The sequence below is a fragment of the Poecilia latipinna genome, unplaced genomic scaffold, assembly GCF_001443285.1.
Source record: "Poecilia latipinna isolate Pla-1442-1.1 unplaced genomic scaffold, P_latipinna-1.0 Scaffold3039, whole genome shotgun sequence".
NCBI classification, from domain to species: domain Eukaryota; kingdom Metazoa; phylum Chordata; class Actinopteri; order Cyprinodontiformes; family Poeciliidae; genus Poecilia; species Poecilia latipinna.
In genome coordinates, this window is record NW_015115655.1 from 275 (window position 1) to 24,021 (window position 23,747).

The 23,747-nt window shown below is 38.1% G+C and overlaps 1 protein-coding gene across 1 annotated transcript in view; it reads left to right on the forward strand.

Moving 5' to 3' along the window:
- Positions 1-2,174: 2,174 nt before the first annotated feature.
- Positions 2,175-23,747, forward strand: part of vcana (versican a) — a gene marked incomplete at its 5' end in the record, with an annotated part of 29,745 nt that continues 8,172 nt past the window's right edge. The window contains 7 exons of the mRNA XM_015022537.1: positions 2,175-2,558; positions 3,609-3,783; positions 3,902-4,029; positions 4,987-5,280; positions 19,905-20,018; positions 20,104-20,217; positions 23,471-23,629. Of these exons, the coding sequence (XP_014878023.1) occupies positions 2,175-2,558; positions 3,609-3,783; positions 3,902-4,029; positions 4,987-5,280; positions 19,905-20,018; positions 20,104-20,217; positions 23,471-23,629 (1,368 nt within the window). The remainder of the gene's footprint in view (positions 2,559-3,608; positions 3,784-3,901; positions 4,030-4,986; positions 5,281-19,904; positions 20,019-20,103; positions 20,218-23,470; positions 23,630-23,747) is intronic.

Sequence of the window (23,747 nt, forward strand, 5' to 3'; positions counted from 1 at the left end):
AATGGTAATTTGGTTCCTCTCTGTAGAGCTTTGTGTGATACAGCCTACTGCTATTGATTTGAGTCTGGCATCTATTCCCACTTTTTAAAACACAAGACAAACATGAGCTCATGCATGTTAACAATGGAATAAATGTGATTGCAGTCGTGCAATGTTGTGTTGTTAGCAAAAATTTTAACGTAAGATATAGTATTGAATGAACTTTTGCTTTGATCTTCTGCACTATGAGTGGTTATGTCATGGTAGTTGAGGGATTACTTACCTAACGGTTCAATTCATAATGTCTGTTAAAAACTATGAAGAGTTAACATATATACCTGTAGCCAGACCCAGATTTAGCATGATGTAAGACCTTGTATTGCTTCTAAAAAGTTTAAATTTTCAAGAAATGTCTTTATCAGCACAAATACATTATTAAGGCCCCCAAACAGATGTGACTGTATGAACAAAGAAAAAAAAAATCACAAAACAAAGGATGTAAATAAAGATTTGTATAAAGTGGACAATCGTTATATTTATCTTTCTTTAAGCCCAGTGTTAGGACAGTGTTGTGTTTTTCAACCGTGGTCTTCAAGACACACTGTCCTGCAGGTTTTAGATCTTCCCCTGCTTCAGCAAACATGATTTCAATTGGTGACTGCTTAACAGGCTGTTGGGGAACTACAATTATCCTGACCAGATTTGTTAAATCAGGGAAACATCTCTAAAACATGCAGGGCAGTGTGCCTTAAGGACCAGGGTTGAAACAAAACAAAAAAAACACTGTTATGGAGATAGGGCCATCAAAACTCCAGGAGCCCTGACTACTGCTCTCTTAAGCCACTGATAGAGTCTGGATCGGCCTGCAGCTGATAAGTCTCATGGCACCTTTATTTTAGCTAGTCCAACTTAGGTCAAGGGCAAAGAGGACTCCTACTGTATTACAACAATTTCAGAATCTAAAACATTAGTGGTTCATGTGAATACCATTTCATGAATATTTAGACCATTATCAAGTTTCAGTGGGTATTTACAAGTAAGGCAATGAATCTTTACATGGCATATGAAGTATGTGCCCAACAAAAAAGGCAATATGGTGTAAAAGGAAAATATTAAATAGTTAATTGTTTAATTGAACCCTCATACAAAATTGGAGATTACCATTTTAAAATATTTTCATGGAAGTTTATGTTAATTTTATTTCTTGAACATTTAAGCTGTCTCTAAGTTTGCAGTGAGTGGTTATTGATAGAAACTGATGATTATCTGCACAAGAAATTAAACTAGGAGGTGGTGTATCATCAGTAATCTTTCTTTGCAAAGTGTACATATGAAAGTAAAATGCGAAAAAGGCAAACATATTGTAGAAGTCACATTGTTTTGTTGATTTCTACTTTATGGTACGTTTACATCAAAGTTACTGTGACTGAAATAGTTTTGCATGTTCAGTCATCAGTCTTTGTTTCACACAGAAAGATCATTGGTGATTGGTGAGTATTTCCTGTGCAAATAATTACCATATTCTATGTACAAAAAAAATCACCAAGTACCAATATTGTCATGAAATACTGTTTGAACAAACCATAAATACTTTTTGAGATTGTTTTAAGATAATAGAAGTTAGCTTTATCTTGACCTGTTGGCTAGCAGGAGCCTGAAATAATCTGGATTAATCCTTAATGAAGGAATTAAGACAGATTACTTCAAGTGAAATGTTTACCCATTCAAACTTTTCATTTTTTTTTAGATAAACTTTTTACATTGTCTGATGTTGTATTGTTTGTCATATTGACATCATTCTAGTTTAGACTAATCTTAGTTTGCCAAGAGGGGGCATTAGATGTCAAGAACTTACCAGGTCTAACATGAAATGATTTAGCCATGTGTCCTTGTTTCAGCAACATAGTTGAACTCCATTAAAACATTGTACATGCACTGCACTCAGTGGGGAATTTGTTCCCACACCCATCATTTTAAAGATGAGGTTCAACTTTCCAAGAGTCACTTTCAAGACATGATGCATGTTTTTTTTCTTTTTCTTTTTATTAAGATGGGTGTAGTTGTCACACCCTTTCATTGCAACTGAGGCAGTGTGTGTTGTCTTCTATGTTCTGAGGAAAGAGTAAACAGAATATAATAGGATGGGAAGTAAAAAGTACTTAACTATTTTGCCTTTTTTTTTTTTTGCCTTTCAGCATCCAACACATTATCAATAATCCAACCAATCTCTGGATCCCTCTCAGGGAAAGTAAATCTTCCCTGCTTCTTCTCCACAATCCCAACATCAGCGCCACTCATAGGTACAAATAGAACAGCCAGTTATGGCAAAGATTACTTACGAATCAAATGGACCAAAATAAAAGGACAGGAAAAGTCTACAGTGCTGGTGATGCAAAATGGGGTCATCAAGATGAACCCCATCTACAGGAACCGTGTGTCGGTGCCCAGTCACCCTGAGGATGTCGGCGACGCCTCCTTGACTATGGTGAAGCTGCGAGCTAGTGATGCTGGGACTTACAGTTGTGAAGCCACATACGGCATTGAAGACACACATGATATTGTTAACCTTGATGTCAGCGGTAAGCTATTTATAGTTTCCCTGTTTTTGTGTTATGGAATTAGATGATTTAGATGAAAACCGAAATTAGCAGAAGTGGATTGCTAAAAAAAAGAAAGGTTAATAAGAGAGAAATGGAATACAAGTGGTGATAGAGATGTAAACAGGATGTGAGAGCAATGCTTTGATAGCTGCAGCTACCTAGTAGTTACAGAGAGGTAACTACAACTTTAAGTTGTCTTTGCTTCAGAGAGAATGCCCTCCTTAAAAAAGATTTAAGAAATAGTTTGTGATAAATTCCCTATAAAATATGTTAAGGTTTGTGGCTGTGGAAAAAAAAAAAAGTGGAATATTCAGTACTTTATGGCTATCTCTGTTTAAACCCAGTCAACAAAGATTTAATATGGGCAACCTTCCATATGTTGTATACAAACTTAGGTGCACATCATTTCATGGGTGTCTTGTCATTACTTTGTGTCATCCCCCCTTTCCCCCCCCCCCCTCCAGTATTACCAAACAAACAGTGTATTTCACTACTGTGAAATACATGTGTTACTGCTGGTCATGTGATAACATATCTTCACCTTGTTTAATTGTTTTAATTTTATAGGCTTTTAGAAAATTAATGTGGGTGATACTGTATAACTTTTGTGGAAGCATGGGTGGGGAGAAACTGGGATAGTTTTGGTTTACAATCTGCCTGACCTCTTTTCCAACAATTTGCAATGTTAATTGACACCATCAATCAAATCTGAAGCGCCTGTTTACCGTCCACAAATATGGGGATTTCAGGGCCATGGCATCACATGCAGTTATCTTGTTCATTTGTGGTGAAGAGTGTGAGTATTTCACATATCCTCTCAGCTTATTGCAAACCTCCTTGTTTCCAAAGACGCTAAGACTCTTTTTTTTTTTTTACCCTCAGAGAGTGTTTTACAAGACACTTGCCAGAATTTACCACCCTGGATTTATGCTAACGAATTGCAGATGACTGTCTTCAACTGCGTATACAATATTTGATTGTCTCTCATCTTTGAATGGTGCTTACTTTTTGTAACTTATTTGTTGCCAGGTGTTGTTTTTCACTATCGAGCGAGCACCAGCAGGTACACCTTAAGTTATGAGAAAGCTGTCCAAACTTGCAAAGATATTGGAGCAAGCATAGCTACCTATTCCCAGCTGAAAGCAGCTTATGAAGATGGATTTGACCAGTGTGATGCTGGCTGGATTGCTGACCAGACAGTGAGGTCAGCTTTATCACTCAACGCTACTGTTGATATACATTTTACATTTGCATGTACAGCAAATGTAAAAGATATGCACATTGTGACATTATGATTTTTAATACTTACCCTTTTTCTGTAGATACCCAATTACCAGACCAAGAAACGGCTGCCTTGGAAACCTTAAGATGATACCTGGTGTTAGGACTTATGGAGTTAGAAAACCTTCAGAGACCTATGACGTATACTGTTACGTCGATAAACTTGACGGTAAGCTATTGGGGCAGTTTTGACAGCGTGAGTTTAAAAAGGCTTCAGCTAAAACTCTTATTGTACCACAATGGTAATGCATGTATTTTTTAATAGGAATACTTCTTTAAATTTACAGTACATGCATAATCAGCTTCACATTTTGTAAAAGGACAATTGCAGAGAAGCTTCTAATAACTTCACATGAAAGAATGGCTTTAGTGGTTTTTAAAAAAGTCCCCAACAAAAGTATGATAATTAGATTTTTAACTGTCTTTGGCACTGCTCAGCAATTTTTCCTCTCTCTTCGTCAACTAGTTTAATCTGATACTGTTCTTGTACTACAGTATTTTACTGTGATTAATGTCCCTGCTGTCAAATATAAATTCCAATCACCTCTCAGCATTTGCTCCTCTATCTGCGATTTTTGAGCGCATGGTATTTAATATTATTTAATGAAGATTTGCAAACAGATATTAAACAAATAGAGGTAGCACACTAAGTATGCAGTTTAAGCTACTGAAGACATATGCTACACAGGCATTAATAAACCAAAACCCTTCTTTATTACCATGTGATCATTGTTGATAATGTCTTCGGAATACTGCCAGAAACGAATACTGTATTACCCAGAGATTGTGGTTTTTGTTCCACATTTAAACAGACTTGTGTGACACACCAGTTTGATTACAAGTCAAACAATGCAATTACTCTTTAACGTGAAACTAAGCCCCAAATCAACATTTTTTTATTTTTACTGACAAACTGTCTGAATAGGTTATTTAGGATTCTAGCTCTATGTCTCTGTGTAATTTTTTTTTTTTTTTTACATTTTCTTGTATGTGTAGTTCTGCATTATTTTGCCTAAACCGTCTCACTGCTGGCCTCATTTGGTCGAACGTCCGGACTAGATAAAGCACTATACAAGTATAAGTGCCTTGCATTTATAAAGTCTTCATTCATTTTTCTCTCTTTCAGGTGAAGTCTTTTATGCTCCTGCGGCGGGTAAGCTAACTTTTTTAGAGGCCACCGAGGAGTGCAAAAAATACAAAGCTGTCTTGGCGTCCACTGGCCAACTCCACGCTGCTTGGAGAATGGGACTGGACAGATGCGACTATGGCTGGCTCTCTGACGGGAGTGTGCGACACCCTGTTGTGCATCCTAGAATCCCATGTGGCGGAGGCCTAATGGGTGTCAGGACACTGTATCGCTACAGAAATCAGACCTGCTTTCCAGAACCTTTCATGAAGTTTGGAGCTTACTGCTTCAGAGGTAAAAAAAGACAAACTATTTTGCTTGAATTCTTGAAATGTAAACTGAATGTGCAGTGCATGTTTTAATGACAGAATAATCAGATTTTAGCACTGAAGCAAACGTTCATACGACATAGAAAATTATCTCAGAAAAAACATTCAACATTTCCCCCTTTTGCTTATTTTGCTGGGTTAATGCTCTTTGTCATAAAACACCAAGTAATAGAAAAATATGAATAATTAATTTCTTTTCAAAGTTAAGAGGGCAGTTTAAAGTTGCAGTGTGTATGTAATATTTGTTAAAACTGTCACAATGTTGTGACAATATAACATGAGACACATAATCCGTGAAAAGATCAAACTTTTTCACTTCTTCCCTGAGTTACGCTAATACCTGCCTCCAGGCTCTGATTGGTTGGTTCTAGTTAGCAATGGCAGAAGGCAGAGGATGCATTATTTTCCGATTATCTGTCCCATACTATTCTGTCATGATATAGTGACAGTTTCAACAAATATGTAAAAATAAATAATAATAATAATTAAAGTTACATACTGAAGCTTGAAGACAAGTAAAAAGCTTTTTCTACATGGCAAAGCAAAAAGTACAAGCAGACATGTTTGTCTGTTTTTAAATGTACAATTAATACAAGTCAATTAAGATGAAGGTTATTGATAAAAATGTATAATGAGGACATGGATACATTTACTGTGAAGCTGTTGTAATGCACACTCCCAACATCTGAAAATCTTGGTGAAATATTTTCAAAATGTGTGAGCATATAACACATCCAAGCAAAACCAAAACCTGACTGCTGTGAACTCTAGTCCTTTTATTCATTTCCAATTTCCTACACTTTGTTTTTCACAATGGATGCATACAACCATTATATACATTTTGAAATGCAAGAGGGGGGAAAACGTTTATCTATTTGTGATTACTGTTAGTGCCTTATCATTTATTTGTTATACCTTTTGCCATCCTTGCCTGGCATTCAAGTGTTTCAGGAACTACATCAGAAAGCTGCTTGATTAATTTTTAATAGGCATTGTGCTGTTTGTTTCAGACGCTAGTGGGGTCTATGGACTAAAATTACATAAAGAATATTTCTTCTAATTGACAAAAAATGACCAATGATATTTCTCAGGAGTTTGAGGTCAAGGAACTGTCGTTTAAATTTATTATGCTTCATTACTTCCAGTTGTCCTAATTAAGGTTTATTTTTCCTTTAAAAATTCCACATGTGTAAATTATATCTTAATTAAACAAATATTAATTTAATTGTAATTTTAGTCATAATAAATGAAACCCAACTGTTTAATGTGAAAATGTTCAGGTTAAACTAGTTATGTTACAGGGGACCTAGGTTTACACAGAGATGATCATGAGAACAAAAGCAAATTCAGAATTGGATCTTTACTAAACATCACATTAATAATGCCCCTTTATGGTACGCTAAATGATAACAGAATGATAAAAACCCTAAAACTGTGATAGTTTCACAATTTCTAGGGCAACACCAAGGATAGACAATAGAAATAACTTAGAAAGGGCAGTAAAAGTGCCCAACGCTGCAGCCTTTTTAGACACACTAACTGACCCTCCCCTTGCAGCTTTCATCTCTAATTTCCATTGTCAGTTTTGGTTCTGTCATTCTCACTTGTAGTTATCTGAGCAGACATTTGGATAATGGACAAAAACTACTGCTGGACTTCTAAATTCAGTCATCCTTGGTGACCTTTGACATGGTCTTTCCATCTTCACAAATGAAAGGCTGGACAGATAAGCTGACCACTGCCTGGTCATTTAATGCCTCTTGGGCCATGCTGACTCTCGCAGTGATAAGTCTTCATGGAGTTCAGAGGGCACGCAAACATGCCACACTCACCTCCTGCTCTGTGTGTGTCATGTCAGCTCTCTCACCCAAGTTGTATTTACACCTTAGTGCAAGTGAGCTTTAAGTGCCACTTTTTGGTGGATGTCTGTCCTCTCTGTCTTTACAACCTGCAGTACGGTCTCTGTAGAAAAATATTACCTAAGCCAATGTCAACTAAACAACAGAAAAACACATAGCTCAGAGCTGGATGCAGTGAGAAAAAGGAGTGATTATTTGCTAAGTAGACTTTGGATTCCCTGAAATAAACAAGGGTCTCCATAACAGGAAGAGTTGAAATGCATTTGTGATACAATCCAATATTTCTGAGAGCAGACCCTCATTTTCCTGTAGTGGAAAATGTGTCTCACGCCTTATGTCACATTTGCTGTAGTTTCATGGGCCAAGGGCTAATATGTAATGGTCAACAGCTGCCTTTTATGCAGTCTGTCAGTGCAACTAAGGGTGGCTTTAGATTGCTTTTTATTAGTATGATTAAATGCAAGAGTCTGGAAGTACAGAGGAGCAGGAAGGAAGAGGACCCTTTTTGAAAATAATTTATGAACTAAATGACTTGGTAAAATGCTTATCATTAACTTATCTGATACAGTATTTGCTGCTCTACACTCAGCCGAAGAAAATGAAAGCAGTCATATTATAAGATAGCTACATTATAGTAACAGAACCAACAGAGGATGGCAAAGATGAAGAAACAGTAACAAAACCACAAGGCGTGATCCCTTCAACTATGTACACTGCTTAATTCCTCTGTTACGCACATTGTGACCCTTTTAGGCAAATCTGGAAATGTTTGGAGAAACTTTCATAGTGCATATGAAAAAGACTGCTTGAATGGTTACCTAATTTTTCATGCATATCCTGTTGTCATGTCATTCAAGAACATGGAAGCTGATTAAAAGTTTAAACTTAATGTCTTGAGCTATTAGCTCTTTATGCTTAGAAAAAAATGGCTTCTTCTTATGACTGGTTGGAAAGTCCAGTAAGAGTTAACAGAGGGAGTTGTCTGTTCTGAAGTTTCTAGGAAACATTAGAAGTTGTGAACACATATGCCATCTGTTGCTGTTATTTACTCTTTGTTTCCTAACAACTGAAATGGCATTGCAGCAACACTATGAACTTAACCCTGCTACACCACTCTAAAAAATAAATATAGTTTCACACATTTTCAATGTGAAGTATTTACTCTGTGAATGAAAAAAAAAGCCTTGTTATGTGCACATTTCAGTCACAGACACTCAAATCACATCAGTGCTACATTTGCAGGACAACACAGTCTGAAAAATCTCTTACAATTGCTAGTCATCAAATTCTCAATGCAATTTTATTTACTGGTTTTCCCAAAGTAATTCATATTTTTTGACATATTTTGCGTTTTTTATTGTCTACTCTACAGGAGGGAGAGACACAATCAACCAGACTTTCCTTGTGGATGTGTCTGTACAAGAAGTCATTACTACCACCACCACCAGATCCACCACTGTTGCCACCACATCATTCGACACAACAGCAGAGACAGAGAAGTCTTCAGACTATGATGTTTCCACATATGTTACATCAATGTTCTCTGTCAGTATGTCTCCTCCTCAGCCCACTCCCCCTGACCAAGACGCTCAATTAATCACAACAGTTGCACCAACAATAATAGAGGATCCTGATGATAAAGATGGTATAAGCGACATAGACATAAATTACTCTAACAGCTTTGGTACTGCTGAACCTGTTCCTTCCCGTGGTGGAGAGATCACTGAAATTCACATGACGAAAGAGACCACAGGTTCCACAGCATCCTTTGAAGATCCAGATTCCCACTCGGTGATTGAGATCAGCACAATCAAACCTGATGTACTTCTACCAGATGACTCTCTAAGTACAGCAGGCAGGTTTGCAGAGGGGAAGACAGAGAAAACTATTGTGACCCATAGGATGATCACAGATGTTTCCTCTGAAATCACAGATGCTCCTACAGAATCTACTGAAATGACCAGGAAAGAAGCATTTATTTCCTCTGAATCAACACCATTCATCGCAAGTCCTGGTTTCCAGTTGCCAATATCATTAGATTATGATGGGATTGCAACTGATTTTTTTCTTGAGGCTCCTCCACCATCCCAGCTATTTCCACAGATCATAGATCAAACTGCCATGGGAAAATCAACCCCAACTACAAGTGGCACTACCTCTAGGTATTACACTGTGCCAGAAGATGAGATAAGCACCACAGAAGTAAGAGAGACCCTTGACATTGAAACGCAAACAATACAAAAAGTACAGGGAGCAGATTCTCTTGCTACATCTGGTGCTCCAGATGTAGCTTCCAGGTTTCCGGTTGAGAGTCGAGTGGCATTGTCAACAGCTGAACACAACCTCAGTGAGTCCAGCAGTCAGAGAACAGAAAATACTGCAGAAACGCCGACAGCAAATGACACTTTGGGAAGCTTTGGGGCAGAGAGATTTACATTGTCTTCTACGACATCGGCTGTAACCAGCATGCTCAAAGTCACACCTTCAGTGGTCACGGAGGCACAGATTCAGAATACTTCAGGTAAGATTTGCATTTTGTTACATTTTTAAACATAGGACAAATAAGGAGGGAGATGTAAGACAATGTGTGACAAAGTTGTCTTTGGTTTGAATATGGTCTTCTGCATAGATCATTTCTTTCCTCCAGTGGAATTAAGTGAAATATTTGCAGTTACATGCTTGTACAAATGCAGTTTGTATTCATAATAATGCATTTTCTATAGATGATTTGCTTCCTATGTTGTTTTGGCACATGATAGTATTCATAACGACTAGGCCCCTCTTTTGCTGCTGAACTAGTTCTGACCAGTCGAGAAAATAGCATGTAATATCTAGGGTACCCTGTGGGTTCTGGTACTGGCTTCATAGCAATAGATTCTTTGGACCTTGTGAATTGTTGTGTGGAGTCTTTGTGGATGGAATTGTTTCCCACGGATGTCATTACATCTTATCAAATCAGTATCTTCTGACTTTGGAGTTATCTGCAGATTCCCCTGCCATGTTCTTTTGAGGGCTGTCTTGCCATGCACTACACCTGGTCCCCAAAAAGTAGTTTTCAGTTCTTTGTAGTTTTTTTTTCCTAACACTATTGGTTTCTACATCTACTCTTGTGGCAATCATTGGTATCATACAGACATAAAAGAAACAAAAAACCACTGACAAAAGTAGTTTATATTTAAGCCCTTGTTTTATCAAATGTAACATCAAAATAAATAAAACTTACACTAGATGCTAGGCGAACTTTACTTAGGCACAATGACTTACACTTCAAACTAAAACATGTATGACTTCAACATTATGAATGTCATAATAATAGTAACTATTATTATATATGACTTTTACATTATGAAAGTAATAAAAAAGAAAGACTATGAGTCATGTGACTTATAGTCACATTATGACTCATAGTCATACACGTAAAAGCACGCTGGTTATTTTGTGTTGTTTAACTACATCTATGCATTTACATTATTCCCCTAATTGAGTGTGACCATGTGACTGACAGCCAACCTGGCAATAACTAAAGTGTGTTGGCAGTCTACCGCCTTAAGCGCTGTAAACACAGACGCCTGTCTTCATCTTAGACTGGACACCACCTCATAAGGTGATGTCATCACTAACTCACAGTCCCTGCCCTTTTTGTCAGAACAGCTGGAGGCTGCCTATCCAAAGGAAGTGATTATAGCTACTTTTACTGCTCATGTGATTGAATGAGACTTTCTGAGTCTCTTTTTGCCCTCCCAGTGTGTATAGGAAAAACTTGCGGAAAAATTTGTGGTGGCATTGAAAAGTATTTTGTCTGATTGCATTGTAATAAAATAAAATCTCATTTGGGTTTAAAGAAAATCACTTTATTTTTTTATGGGTGTAAAAACATCATTTAGCAAATTTGTTGTGTTGCTCCAGATTGTTGTGTTATGGTGAACTTTACACAGGTCAAGTGGTGCTTCCTTGGTGACTTTTGTGGAGAGGGTTGATGGTGCAAAAAATGACAGACCAGGGGATAGGGCTGCATGAGTTTCGTCTTTGCATGCATCTGCTTGTTTAAGTGTTAGAACAAGTATGTGTTTGAGTGGGTCAGTAAGGCCAGGAAATTGCCAAAGTTCCCAGGCGTGACCTGCATTTGTAACAGGTGTCTTTCAACATGGCTGAAAGGCTACAGGTGTTCTCATTTACAACTGATAATCTTTTTACACTGTCATTTAAGGAAAACAGAGATGAGACAATGGGACTGAGGGCATAGATAGCAAGAAAATAAGGAGAGTGAAGGAGGGTTAGGAGGATTTGTGTATTTGTAAATCTGGTAGCTTCATGTTGTCTACTGGCCACTGTTCTTCAAGATAATCTTATGAATAATTTAAGAGAATGGATGACAAATGTTTTTCAAGATCAGTCCTAAAGAAGACATCCAGCTGAAAACTTTTGTTGGATGGTTGTTCATTCTTTGCCTAAACTGACAAGTGGTCAACCCATTCCCCTGCCCTTTAATATTGCACTGAGTCATAAATATTTGTTTTTTAACCTTCCTGCAATCTTAAGAAATGGGGTCATTTGAACACCACAAGCTTTGCAGCCTGTGAGTGGTCCAGCAGGGTCGCACTCACCCGACATAGGCTTCTGCAAGGTTTTAACTTTTTGGTGTGGTTTCGGGGCAACACCCCTGCTTCCCCACTGTGGACTGTGACACCTGCCATGTTCCTCCTGAGAGTCGCTCTAAGACAGTGAAGAGTAAGAAATATTGACTTCCCTCCACTTTACCATGACTAAGGGGATGATGTTGAGAACTATAGTGTTTAATTGTGAAGGCTCCAAACACATTTTTCCTACATGTTGCACTCCTTTCCTGGGCCAGGTTGTATGACCAGGGGAAGGTTGGTCCCTTGGTCACACAACCACGGGACCAACAGATGTCCATTCCACGGATTGGACATCCGTGGAATTGGACATCCTCAAGGTGTCTGTCAGTCTGCACTGTGTATCTTAATATGCTCACAACCTGTCAGAGTTTTATCAGAAAAGATTCATCTTTTAGCAAAAAGAGATTGTACAAAGTAGTAAAGCTGCAATGGGTAACATTTATAGAAATATCATTTTGCATATTTGTTAAAATGGTCACTATGTCCTGATGGAAAGGTAATCTGTGAGAAAATACAGCTCTTCTGCCTCCTCCCTGTGGTCCTACTAGTCTCTGAAGAAATACAAAGCTGTTGGTCAGAAACAACAAATCAGAGGAAGGAGGAATGTCTCAGCAGTGTCAATCATCCTCGTATGGGTGCTGCTCACACCCCCCAGTGCACAAAGCATCAAGCTCGAGATTGATGGTTTGCTACAGCTGTGCTAATGATGGTGAAAGAACCTAACATCACAGGTTGTTTCTCCACCATAAACATCATCAGGCTATGGCCTTTTTTTCGAGCCTGCACATTCACAACAGGCTCAGCTGTTCAGTGAGAGAAACTGTAGTACAGAAGAGAACAAGGGGGTGAGTGTAAGCAACACATACATGAGTGTCAGTGAAACTTTAAAGGCATTCATCGGGTGTGATTGGTTGCTTCTGACTGTGAGTAGTGTATTTCTGCAGAAGGCAGTAAGACCACATCTGCTGAGGATGAGATAGAGGAGCTTGAGTTCTTCACATATCTGTCTCAAATGCTGTCAGAATAACAGTTTTAACAAAAATACAATAAAAATATTTTTATAAAAAAATATTTATTGCAACTTTAACAACAGAGATGTGGGTAAATGTGTCACTTTGTAAATATATATTTCCCACCAAATAAATGTACCCAAACTGTTTTAGGTTTAGATATGCTACTGAAAGCGTTACATTTATTTTAAGAATTTTAAGCATCGTATAAACAATTGTGTGAGATTATCCGGCTATCTTCCATAATGGCATATGCATTTTAATCTTCCTCTTTAGTATTTTCAGAAGTAGACTGTTGATTTTTGAGAATGTATTTATTTACACCCTTAAGGATAAACCGACAACATAAATTAATAAACTACGTCCTCAATTTAAATTTAAACACAATGTAAGCCAAAATTTACTCCCCTAAAAATGTTAGGAATTCATATTTTAGAATAAAAATGGGGGCTATCTTTAAATCCCTTAATTTCCTTTTAGATTCAAAACTACTTGCTTTTTCTTTTTTTTATCTTCGATTGATGCTACATTATATTGCAAAGTGAAAGCAGAAATAATAGGAGACAATACAATCACAGCGTTTGTCTCTTCATATCGAATTATATGTTGGTGTACCTTAGACTACATTGAATGTATCTCTGTTTTTCTGTGACTTGAAATTTATGTTTCATTTAACAAAAAGGCGCTCCTTACTGTCCATTTTCTTTCCAGCTGAAATGACAGAAACTTCCCAGGCTGCAACTGTGCCACATGTCTTGGACGGTCCTATCCCATCCATAGCTGATGGTGAGCCAGTTATTTTGAGAGGAGGTCCAGACCATTCTCAGCAACCTATTGTGTACACACCAGTCTCTAATGTTCCAGAGGAAAGTTCAAAATCTCCAATTACAAGAGAAGATAGGACAAGTAAACCAACAAGTGAAATGTCTAGCAGAGACATTGCATCTTCGATTGACTCTTCAATGTTCACCACCGAGAAGACAACAGATCTTCTACCTACGGGTGAAGACAGTGATCAAACAGGTCAGACAACGAGACCTTCATTTTCCACAGTAACAGGCAGAACAGAAAGTTCATCTCCTGCTTCTCCTGTAGATGGAGGCTTTACAAGAGGCCAAACCACTGACATGTCCCCAACAGTCTCTACTGTTACAGAAGTATCTTCAACCTATAACATCAGTGAGACAACACAATCTCCTGAAACTATGGCAATTCAAATAAGCACAGATAGCGAACCTTCTGGAGAAGGCTCTACTGCTTTTACTGGCAAGTCAGTTGTGACCATTGCTACTGCATTTCCAACATCTGCTGCCTCTGAAGGTAAACCCATGAGCCCATCAATGATTTCCCCGATTACTCCATCTGTCTCATCATCCAAAACTCCACATGATCAGTATGAAGATACGAGGACAAGGTTTGCAACGGTGGAGTCCATTTCTCTAATCAGTGGATCAAGTATTCAACTTGACACAGCATCAAAGCCCATTGTCACAGATCCAGAAAGTGCAGGACAAGCACATTCTAATGTCACTGATGCGTCAATGAAGACAACAGCAGTTTATCCAACAATAGGCACAAAGTCACCTTCATTCTTAGAATCATATACATCTGAAACAAGTGATGTGTCCAAATCTGCTGTTACCCCAGCCGTCTTACTCCATAGTACAGAAAAACCAACACTGGCATCTCCTGAAACAGAACAAACTTTTACCGCATCCCATTCTCAAGCAAAATCTGCAACTTCATTTGAAACGTCAAGTTCCACCGTTACAGATAAAGGGAGCACAAATCCATCTACTAGTGGACACCCCGGAGAAATGTCCAGCAAATACATGGCATCTACAACAGGTACCTCATTGATTAGTCCAGAGACCACAACAACACAACAAGTTGGTAGCATTTCAACAGAACAAAGAACTTCTGGTGAAAACATCACTAAGTCTACTGACACCACCATCACTACAACCACGGCTGGCTCTTCTGCTTTCAATATCCTGTCCGTCTCAACATCAAGAAAAACCGAAACAAGTGATACTTCCAAAACAGATGTTTCTTCAGCTTCAGCGCTCCACAGCACACAGAAACCAACATCAGTGTCATCTGAAACATATCAGACTCTTGCCACAGTGAAGTTGCAGGAAAAATCAGCAGATCCAGAGGAAAGTTCAAAATCTCCAATTACAAGAGAAGATAGGACAAGTAAACCAACAAGTGAAATGTCTAGCAGAGACATTGCATCTTCGACTGGCTCTTCAATGTTCACCACCGAGAAGACAACAGATCTTCTACCTACGGGTGAAGACAGTGATCAAACAGGTCAGACAACGAGACCTTCATTTTCCACAGTAACGGGCAGAACAGAAAGTTCATCTCCTGCTTCTCCTGTAGATGGAGCCTTTACAAGAGGCCAAACCACTGACATGTCCCCAACAGTCTCTACTGCTACAGAATTATCTTCATCTGATAACATCAGTGAGACAACACAATCTCCTGAAACTATGACGATTCAAATAAGCACAGATTCCGAAATTTCTGGAGAAGGCTCTACTGCTTTTCCTGACAAGTCAGATGTGACAATAGTTACTGCATTCCCAACATCTGCTGTCTCTGACGGTAAACCCATGAGCCCATCAACGCTTTCCCAGATTACTCCATCTGTCTCATCATCCACAACTCCACATGATCAGAATGATGAAATATATACAGTGTTTCAAATGGTGGAGTCCGTTCCTATTAGTGGATCAGGTATTCAACCTGACACAGCTTCAAAGCCCATTGTCACAGATCCAGGAAGTGCAGGACAAACACATCCTAATGTCACTGATGCGTCAATGAAGACAACAGCAGTTTATCCAACAATCGGCACAAAGTCACCTTCGGTATCGTACACTTCTGAAACAAGTGATGTGTCCAAATCTGCTGTTACCCCAGCCGTCTTACTCCGTAGTACAGAAAAACCAACACTGGCATCTCCTGAAACAGAACAAACTTTTACCGCATCCCATTCTCAAGCAAAATCTGCAACTTCATTTGAAACGTCAAGTTCCACCATTACAGATAAAGGGAGCACAAATCCATCTACTAGTGGACACCCCGGAGAAATGTCCAGCAAACACATGACATCTACAACAGGTACCTCATTAATTAGTCCAGAGACCACAACAACACAACAAGTTGGTAGCATTTCAACAGAACAAAGAACTTTCCCCTCAGTTTCATCACTCACTGAACATGCAGAGAAAAGTGTTGGTGCTACTACAGAAGATATGGACGGTTCTGGAACTACGAGTACAGACTTGTTCTCATCATCTATACGCGTTATTGGTGTATCTTCAAGTCTCTACAGTATTGACACAACAACAGTAACACTATCTCCTGAATCAGAGTCTGCCTCTGTGAGAACAGGACAAAGTACTTCTGGTGAAAACATCACTAAGTCTACTGACACCACCATCACTACAACCACGGCTAGCTCTTCTGCTTTCAATATCCTGTCCGTCTCAACATCAAGAAAAACCGAAACAAGTGATACTTCCAAAACAGATGTTTCTTCAGCTTCAGCGCTCCACAGCACACAGGAACCAACATCAGTGTCATCTGAAACATATCAGACTCTTGCCACAGTGAAGTTGCAGGAAACATCAGCAGTTCCAGAGGAAAGTTCAAAATCTCCAATTACAAGAGAAGATAGGACAAGTAAACCAACAAGTGAAATGTCTAGCAGAGACATTGCATCTTCGATTGACTCTTCAATGTTCACCACCGAGAAGACAACAGATCTTCTACCTACGGGTGAAGACAGTGATCAAACAGGTCAGACAACGAGACCTTCATTTTCCACAGTAACAGGCAGAACAGAAAGTTCATCTCCTGCTTCTCCTGTAGATGGAGGCTTTACAAGAGGCCAAACCACTGACATGTCCCCAGCAGTCTCTACTGCTACAGAATTATCTTCATCTGATAACATCAGTGAGACAACACAATCTCCTGAAACTATGACGATTCAAATAAGCACAGATCGCGAACCTTCTGGACAAGGCTCTACTGCTTTTGCTGACAAGTCAGATGTGACAATAGTTACTCCATTCCCAACATCTGCTGCCTCTGACGGTAAAACCATGAGCCCATCAATGCTTTCTCTGATTACTCCATCTGCTTTTAACAACATGTCCTTTTTGACATCAAGAAAAGCTGAAACAAGTGATACTTCAAAAACAGATGTTTCTTTTGGTGTCTCTACTCCTTTGCAGAGTAAAACTACTATATCTACAGTAACAGATGAAAGTGAAAAGGCCATGCCTCAGACAGCATCTGAGTCTGATGGAGTGGTTTCACTCATGTCATCATTTGAAGTCACTACAAGATTGTCAACTAATGAACCTAACTTTTCTTTTACCAATGAAGAGGTGACATCACCAGAGACTGATGATTTCAATGATACAGAGTCTTCAGGATTCGAAGGATCTGCCAACATAGATGATACAGTGCTTGAAATGCAAACAGAAGCTCAGCAACCCTTTGTTGAAACATCTGCCCTGGCAATCACTCCAGGAAACTTAACAGATGCAAAGCACACCGAACTGACCACAAAATCTCACAATGATTTTTTTGTTGCAACAGATGAGGCTGAGATAGATGAGACTGAGAGTCAATCATTAACAAGTCTTTCTGACAAAAAAATTTTCTCCTCAACCTTAGCCCCACACATGACAAACAGAGAGACTAACTTTGCTGATCTGGGCTTTGGAAATGTTTCTTCTGATGCTAACCCCAGTGAATCAACATTTCAGCCAGTTTCTAATTCTCTTTTTAATACCAGATCTATTATTGATTTGAAACATTCCCACATCCCTGATACTACTGGCTCTGTCACATTTACCCTCCCTCCCTCAACATTAGTTTTAGAATTGGCAACATCTTCTATCCCTGTTACTGAAAAACCAGTTGAGTTTTCTTTGAGCAGCACTATTCACTCAGTTTCTTCAGTGTCAGTGTATAAGGAAAAAGACAGTTCAAGTCATGGCTCAGCGACTCTTAAAAGCTTATCTCCAGGAAATACATTTCCTCCTTTACAGGCGTCTAGTACATCACATCTAACAACTCAAAAATCAAAATCATATTCAGGCTTTACTTTAACAGATAATAGGAGTACAACTGACCAAGCCTTTGATATATTTACCTCAAACCCAGCGATAACCAACAATGCCACATTTGGAGACATGTCAGATAAAACTGAAACCTTTGTTTCAATTAAAACGTTTGATGAGCAGGTTTCCAAAAAAGGGGTTGAACATTTCTCAAATACAGAAAACCCCCTCAGTTTTGAACCAATAAAACATCCAAATTCAAGAACAAACAGTCCAAATAAAGATGGAGTGGCAATAGAAGACAAAGCAACACAATCATCTTACAGAGCAGAGTATGTTATAAATGATCACACAGTTAATAGTTCTAGCAGTGACACTAATAAAAAATCAACATCCACACCATCTCCTGGTATTATATATCACAGTAACAAAGAACAACAGGTTGTGATTGTTATGCCAAGTCACAACCAAACTGAGACTGACCAAGCTAAACAAATGCCTACTATGGTCTTGCATGCATCTGAACCATCAAGCAGTGCATCCATTCAATTCACGGAGGACACAAAAGATGAAGATAAACTGTTTTCTGGAGTCACATATAATTTGAGGCAAGAAAGTTCCACCTCCAAAGTCAGCACAAAAGATAATATGTTCATTAATTTTGATACTGTATCTGTAGTTTCCTCCTCTCCATTTTACCCAACTGTCCAGACAGAGGAAGTTGAAGTTGATTCAGCAATTACAATGACACAAGAGATGGACTTAATAGAAGAACCGGAAGACTCAGGGACTGTCAATTCTCCTTTTTTTACTCCTTCACCAGTAACTCCAGACCCAGTTTCAGTCACTGACCTCTCAAGATCTTTTTTGTTATCAACTCAAGCTACTACTGAGTCTGCACATTCAAATTCTAAAGAAAGTCTTGGTGGACATACAGCCCAAATTATTACTTTTTCTGCTGGAATTGATCAAAACAGATCAATGACTTCATCAACAAAAACTAAAGTATCTTCAGTAACTGGAGTTTCAAGTAAACTTGTTTCCTCTAACCCTGCTCTCAAAGATATTTCAGCGTCATCTGACTATATAATTAAATTCCACTCAACTGTTTCCCCTGTAGTAACAGCTCAGAAATCATTTGAACAAGTGAGATCAGACATCACAAACACACACCACCCAAAACCAGAGAATTTCTCAGAAAAATCATCACAAGCCACAGTTTACCCTATGTCCACAAATCATGAAAAACGTCTGGTTGAAGAATCAACCAGTTTTCATCCTGGTAATAATTCTGTGAGTCAGCTTGATTATGATTTGGCAAGTCATGTGACAGCTCTCCCAAAACTAATTTCTGATGCAAACGTTGGAAAACCACCATCCACACAGAGTAGCTTTTACCCTGACAATGATCATCATGCCCCAGTCAGTGGTGCAGGGAACCAAACACTACTTCAATCTGTTTCTCAGTACAATGAAACCGCAAAGTCAAACACTAGTGAAGTGGATATTTCCACAATGTCCAAAGCATCTACAAGTGAGTCTTCCCAGACTGTATTCAAGGCCACTGCTACAACAATATCAAAGATAGAATTGATTAACCTTGAAAGCACCTTAGGGGGAACAATCAGTACAACTGATATCAGTACAGGTGATGAAGAAACTACCACAAGTATCCATGGAGAATTAACATCAACAACACAATCACCAAACCAGGTAGAATTAGATACATCTTTAGCCACACAACTGTCACCCTTTTCCGAGGAAGAAGAAAAACATGACAGGAAAATGTCAACATCTCCATTCCTTAATGGAAGAGACCCAGCAATAGAAGAAGGAACAACCCCCTCTGTCCAAATAAGACTGGATGTGGGCCACACAGTTGTTGGCGAGACTGTGGACTTTTCTGGTACCTTTTATTATTATTTTTTTTATCAATACAGCAAAGTATTTATGCTCATAGAACTTTGCCTAAATCTTTATAATTTATACTCAACAGGAATGTATTCATGTAAGGAGAACATTTGTCTGAATGGAGGATCTTGCTTCAAGAGTGGCAGCATCTATTCATGTAGCTGTTCTCCGGGGTACACTGGTCATCAGTGTGAAACGGGTATGACATTGATCAATACTAGAAATTTTCTATCACATAAACTGGAAATTTTTACTCTTGTTGTTTTGACTGTGTTGTTCCACAGACATTGATGAGTGCCAGTCAAATCCATGCCGTAATGGAGGCACATGTGTTGATGGGCTGGCTTCCTTTACATGTGTGTGTCTCCCAAGCTACTCTGGGCTTTACTGTGAGGAAGGTAAGTTCATTTTGTATTGGTTTTCTCCTTCCTAACAAAGTCAGTGTATTAGAAATGCAACTTCCTCATATTGTTGTGTTTATTGAGGTTTATATGACATGATGGATTAATTAATTTTTGAACAGCTTCTTTATATGGTCATACCAAACTAAAACCATATGAACTAACTAATACCTAATACCATATGAACGAATCAGAAATTAAGTCAGTCTAATTCTAGATCTAGCACTGACCAATGGTAAACAATGCCGACTCATGTTTTGTTGTGTATGATGATTGCTAATCTATTACCTCCCTTCGGTGTCAGATAGTTGATATTGTTTGCATTTGCTACTACAGAAACTGAGGTTGAAACTGCTACTACACAAAATTATGTACTTTTATCAGCTCTGTGAGGTGATAGAGGTTTGGAAAATCAGCTGACAATTCCTAAATTGTGCCATGTGAACCAGATTTAAAACTAACAAGCTCTACTCTTCTACTCTCAACGTTTACACCTTCAAAATAAGATACATATGCACCACAAAAACAAACATTTTACTTGCATGAAAATTTTAACTCATGGTACGACAAATTAATGGGAGCCCTGAGCTTGTTTCTCTGCAACAAGACGGTCCCATCTCAGAGTGATGGGAGACAATGACACCCAAAGTGTTGCTTATGCACAGCCTGCTTGGTCTCTACGTGGTGAAGCAGTTTGAATGGTTCATTGCCCCATTAGCGAGCCGGTGTTCTGACTATCTGTAATACCCGTCAATCCAGCATACTTGATGGTAATGCGCATGCGCACATCGATGTTACGTCACATACTGCTTACTCAGCAGATTTCTTATAAATCTGTCATACCTGTGAGTTATGTTTCTAAGACATTTATGGTAAATTTTATTTAATTAAGCTGCAATGTTAATCAAACATATTAACACAAATGACTTTTGCTGTTTCCAATATCGTTACCATACTGTAAACAAGACATTAGTCCCATTTAGCGTCACTACTACAAATACTGTTTGGCTACAAATTTGGTCTCCCGCGGGATATTTTGTCCCCATAGCTAATCTGCTTTTTAAATATTTCAATATTTCTTTAGAAAACTGCATGGAATATGTCCTTTAAAAAAAGCATGAATAAAGCTAGATGCTGAATACGTCCTTAAAAAAAAAGCACATGAATAACGCTGGATGCTGACCGAAGCTGTTAGTCAACAAGCAGAACAACATCTCTTTCTAGACATTGCGTGGAAATAACTAGATTTTTCTTATTTATTTTTATTTTTTTTACCGTAAACTTCTGAGGATTAAAACACACAAAATTAAACTTCTATAGTTATGACAGATTTATAAGAAACGTAACATCGATGTGTGCATGCGCATTACCACGAGGAATGCTGGCTTGACGAGGTATGACAGACAGAACACCTGTTGCTGCATATCGTCCAGAGTGGGCTTGGACTGTGGGAATCACCTACCGGGATAAATCCATTCTCCGGTCCCTTCTCTGGGCCTTTTCCTTTAAAAAGACAACTGATCTGTTTCTTACTCATTTTGCTGCTTGTGGGCACAATGTTGGCGCGCAAGACGTAACCGAGAGAATCCGATTAAAGGATTTTCAAAATAAAAGATCCTCCAGACTCAGATAAAGTATAAAACGGAAATATTTATTTGTTCCTTGTGCGGCCAGGTACCAATTGGTAGGGTAGGTGACAACTGCTTTAGATAATCACCACTTTGAGGCTCACTGTATGATTTTTCTCAATTAGTAAACACGGAAAGCAAAATTTGGACTTTTTCAACACAGTGGATTTCCATATAAATCTTCACAACAGACGTCGGACAAAGGAAAAAAACCGAAGAAAACGTCTATGACAGATTTTTCCTAACTAGCCTACACCCTAAATTTTGTGTGGATAGGCCCTCCTTGATTTCCACCCATATTATGTACCCAGACTCAGCTGTATGGAGATATGTTGCCAAATGAAAGATGGAACAACTAGTTCATGAAATAACAACAAAGTACGCTTGTAATACCTTTGGGGGGTTTGTTGTTGTTTCAGTAAGTGAAATATTGAGAAATATGTACAGAGTAATGCAAAAGTATACAAATCTCTGTCAAAATTACAAGTTTTTGGGAGAGGAATAATTCAAGTCATGATTGTTAATTCGCAAGCCTTTTACATTTTTAATTTGATATAAATCATGTAGAATCTAAGTGAAAAAGAAACTAATCTGTGGATGAGGTAATACAAAAAAAAACTGAAAAGAGTACAATAACTAATGTTATTGGAGTTAAACTAATGTTTTGATTCAAAACAGTTTGATTTAATTTCAGCCTTTGGCCATTTTGGATTTACAGATTCAATCAGTTGCATTTAAACTGAGATTCGCTGAAAATACTTATGTTCTTAATATTCTCATAAAAATAAAAAAATATAAAGAAGACAATCTCATTTTCCAAAAGGAATTTATCAGGAAAAAGTGTGACAAATTTTCTATCATGTGAAATATAATATGTAATGTTTTGTCTTTTTTCCAAAATGGATAAAAATTATGCCAAAAACTGGCTAGAGATTTTGCCAAGGAAAACAGATGCAGGAATATATTTTACAAATCATGTCTTTGGTTTACATTAATTATACAGTTGAAACCAGAAGTTTACATACACAATATAAAAATACAAATAATGCATTGAAATCATAATAAGCCTTTCCTGTTTTAGGTCAATTAGGATTAATTAAATTTGTTCAATTTGCTAAATGCCAATGAGAGACAGAATTTTTAAGAAAAATATTATTACTGATGTATGTAAACTTCTGGTTTCAACTCTCTCTATCCAAAACTCTATTGATAACTCAACACTTGCAACACGAGCTGATCTTTAAGGCTAAGTTGTAATCAATATTTGTGATTTTTCATATAGGACTTGTAAAGAAATACTTTGATAGAGATCACATGGCATGCTTGTTTCAGTTTATACGAGGTTATTCACACTTGGCTTGAATAGTTCACTTCCTATTTCTCTTCACCACTGCCTAACAGAGTTTATTTTAACTTACAAACAGTATCAGGGACAACTTTATTCTTGAATGGCCATAATTGGCTTTATCTATACTTCCCTCTTTGTAAAATGATGCATTGTTACAAATGTTTTCATGTTTTCAAGTTCTAAGAGAGATTGGTGTTTTGTTGAAAGGCAAATTAAGTTATAAATCCTATAGTTCCTGCACACGAAAACTCCATCTCATCTTCTCTGCCATCAGATACTGAAACATGTGACTATGGTTGGCACAAGTTTCAGGGCCATTGCTACAAATTCTTCCCCCAGAGGAAAGGTTGGGACTCTGCAGAGCGAGAGTGCCGCATTCAGGGAGCTCATCTCACCAGCATCCTTTCCCACGAAGAACAACAGTTTGTCAACCGTAAGCAACATATATATATATATATATATATTTTTTTTTTTTTTTTTTTTTTTAAAAACCAAAAAATCCAAAAACATCCTTTTTTTCCCCCAAATTTTTTTGTTTCTTAAGAAAAGGG